Raw genomic sequence first — 3,335 nt, 5'->3', positions numbered from 1 at the left:
TTGCACTGCACATTTTGTAAACCATGACCATCATGCCTCTGTCATGAAATACAACTATTTTTACCACAGAACCACATTATATATAGACTACATACATTGCACCTTTCAATGGATTCTCACTGGAATGTAATAACTAACATATGTTGAAATATTTATTTAGAAAGAAAAAAATGTTTTATGGAATTTATTTTTCTACAATATTAGAGTTCACATTTCATGCAACACATTTTATTTGTGAATCTAGGGATTTTCGTTACATTGTGGCTCATCTTTATTGAAAGTTATTTTATTGGACGTTATTGACATTACACCGGGTCAATAACTATTTTAACACTATATTACTGCAAGAAAATGTGGATGGATTATTATACAAGGAAGGGTTTCCCATTTAAGTCCCATACATATTCTTATTCATTCACAAGAAATTAATTTAGACAATGAACAGTGTCTACAGCTACTATTAATTGGTGGCAGTTCCGATTTCAGCTGTATGACTTTACAATACATGCCATTACTGGCAAGTAAAAGTAGGCCTAACTCTCAAAATAACAAATGTCATACTGATATATTTTGTAGTAAAAACCTGTACTATGAAAGAGCAAATACATGTATTTCCTTATGAATGCCCTAATTTGAACAGGATTTTGCTTTTTTTCCTGCTTTACTCCTGGGGCTTAAAAAAGACATAAGTGCCTTGGCCAAATATTCATCGCACTTCACCAGCCATGCTGACAGCTTGCTTGTTGGGTTCAGTGTTTAATTATCAACTCTGGCCAACTGTTCAGTATGAACACACTTAGAATCAATGCACAATATCTAGGACCCAGATAATTTGGCTATCGACTGCAACAGCCAGGGGCTTGCAAACATCCCCCTCTCATACGCACGCACACACACAAAACAAGCACGCACAGACACACAACGGTTACTACCAGTACCTAATTTCTTGTGATTTTTTGTACAAGTGTTGTTATAGCAAGAGCAAAGACGATAGCCCCTTTGTGTGAAATGACTTACAATGTGGATGAAATCGATGGGTGTTGATGTGTAGAGATCCCACTGCAGCTTGTCCAGGATGATCCGCTCCATGCGGTGAATCTCGGCTGTTGAGAAGCTGCAGCCACTCTGTGCCAAAAGGTCTTTAACTGATGCAATTACCTGTTGTTACCAGAGATCATGGAGGAGACCAATAAAATGTAATGTATTGAACTTCACACAGGCTCTAGACATCTCTACATTAGTGTTTTGGACTTTATTTTAATAACCAGTAAGTGAATTAATATCAGCACAGTGCAAAGTATAACTTTTTGCATTAAACATCATGCATGTAAGCTATATTTTGCAGTTTCTTTAATAACCAGAAAAGTGAATGAATTATGCACAGTGCAATACACAACATTGCATTAACCATCATGCATTTAAGCTACAATATTTTGCAGTTTCTGTAACAACCAGAAAAGTGAATGCATATGCACAGTGCATACATCAATATGCATATAAATACCTCATCCTCTTCATTGATCTTTGCAGCAAGAATAAGTGTTGTAATTGCAATACACTTCAGGTACTTCGACTGTGCCTGCAACAAAGACGACATGTAGCCAACTGAGATGCATACTTGGTTGCCTTACTTCAGTTGAACGGATTTCATCACTTCAAGCTGACTGAACTGATCCTCACCTTCACTGTTGCCAGCAGTCTGTTTAGAACACACACAGCCAATGCATACGTTTCCTGGCAGAACTGAAACGCCGTGTTCATCTCTCTCAGCCACAAAATCACTTCCTGGTGTTGTGTAAGGCATATGTCTGTGCCCTAGCAATCACAGAACAATACTGTTGAGCAACATTACCTTACAATACGAAGATGCAAAATCAATCCCCATTCTACAAATTATGTGACATGTTCGAATTTAGAGAGAAACTAGTTAGAATGGAAAGTCTGAGTGAGTGAGAGCTAGAGAGTGAGTCTCAGAGAACTTCACCTGTATCAAATCATTCTCCAGGACTGGCGCTTTCCACAAGCGAGCCTCCCGCGCCAGGGCATCCTCCAATAATCTCTCCAGTCGCTGACTCTCCTCTGACACACACAACTTCATCGTTGCGTCCGCCAGCCTTTGTAAATCGTGTAAATGTATTATAGATGTTAACAAACTTAGTCGGTCAAAAGTCTTGAATAGTTGTTTGTGCAGCTAGTTTTTCCAAGACATTTCTTTTAAGGTAATAACGGTAAAATGATCAGAACACATCAAACAATTTTCAATGACTTCAGCACATTTAAAACTTATGAAGTTTAACATAATTAGATAAGCAGTGTTCCTGCATATTAAACATTGCAAGAATACTTTTTTTCTGAACAGGCCAAATAGGAGACAACAAACTAGGCGCCCTTTTAGTGTTATGGCCCTCGTGCTGCAAAATCACCAACGACAAAGTTTGTTTCAGCAACTTAGATTATCTTGAGTTTTTATTGGCAAATGTGGAATAACTACACAATTATCTGACAAATAAATGGGTCGACGGTAGCTGTAGCTAGCCTACTTTAACTGAACTGTAGCCTGTGGGCGGGCAATTTCGAACAAACAGCTGCACAAAAGACAGCAGCGAACAAGAACAACCACATAGAACTCTAGCCTGAAGTTGTTTCGGTAATCTTACCTTTGCAGGAGGTGAAATGATTTCCTTTCGGTACGAGGCACATAGGCAATTAAATTATCCGTGTGTTTTTTAAATTGTATTACATTTCAAACACCAAGAGAGGTGAATGGGTAATTTTGCCTTGAGATAGTTATGAGGGAAAACGGAAAAAGTAACAAAAGAAGTCACGTATTCACATTAATTTTAAATAGTTGCACTACCGTGGCGCATCGCACGTTCTGCAAAGGGACTGCAGAAACAAAACAACTATGTTGTTCAACCTCTACAGCCAAGCCCAGTCTTTGAAAAATATATTGTATTTTTGAACGCCCCCAGCTCCTCCCACATGTTTCGTCATCCTACAGGAAAATGGAAAATGTGTTAGTGGGTCGTACATACGGGACTTTTCCGTCAAGCTGGGTGATTAAATGGGTCTATGGCTCATGTCAACAAATCCACTGGTTATCTTCACTCCGCAACGCTTGATTTTTTGTGTTGAGCTATTAAAATGGTCCTGGTTTGTTTGTTTTCTCAAAACAACTCCAAAAGTGTGTATATTTTGCTTAAAAAAACAACATTTCTAAAGGGGTGCCAATATTTTTGTCAGTGACTAGCTGTGCAGGCTTATGTAGCCTAGTGTGTTAGTTAGGCTAAACCCTCTCCTGGTGCATTAAAGGAAAATCCATCAATTTTTCACAT

General features: G+C 38.4%; 1 protein-coding gene across 1 annotated transcript; it reads right to left on the bottom strand.

Annotated features, from left to right (window-relative positions):
• Positions 1-755: 755 nt before the first annotated feature.
• Positions 756-2,941, bottom strand: ccni2 (cyclin I family, member 2). The gene is made up of 5 exons (XM_042091234.1): positions 2,658-2,941; positions 1,985-2,114; positions 1,681-1,815; positions 1,505-1,579; positions 756-1,158 (listed from the first exon to the last, which is right to left on the bottom strand). The coding sequence occupies exons 2-5, from the start codon at positions 2,096-2,098 to the stop codon at positions 817-819; spliced, it is 666 nt and encodes a 221-aa protein (XP_041947168.1). The 5' UTR covers positions 2,099-2,114; positions 2,658-2,941; the 3' UTR covers positions 756-816.
• Positions 2,942-3,335: the final 394 nt, after the last annotated feature.

This window comes from Alosa sapidissima, chromosome 5 (assembly GCF_018492685.1).
Source record: "Alosa sapidissima isolate fAloSap1 chromosome 5, fAloSap1.pri, whole genome shotgun sequence".
In the NCBI taxonomy this organism is placed as follows: Eukaryota; Metazoa; Chordata; class Actinopteri; order Clupeiformes; family Clupeidae; genus Alosa; species Alosa sapidissima.
Note: the sequence above shows the minus strand (reverse complement) of the source record. Positions and strands in the feature narration are given on the sequence as shown.

What these genes read in the sequence shown, in the direction of transcription:
- ccni2 (XM_042091234.1), bottom strand. Translation starts at nt 2,098, where the DNA reads ATGAAGTTGTGTGTGTCAGAGGAGAGTCAGCGACTGGAGAGATTATTG. An exon ending in TGGAGAATGATTTGATACAG is followed by an intron (nt 1,816 to 1,984) that starts GTGAAGTTCTCT and finishes TGTGATTGCTAG; the next exon opens with GGCACAGACATATGCCTTAC. An exon ending in AGATCAATGAAGAGGATGAG is followed by an intron (nt 1,159 to 1,504) that starts GTATTTATATGC and finishes TGGTAACAACAG; the next exon opens with GTAATTGCATCAGTTAAAGA.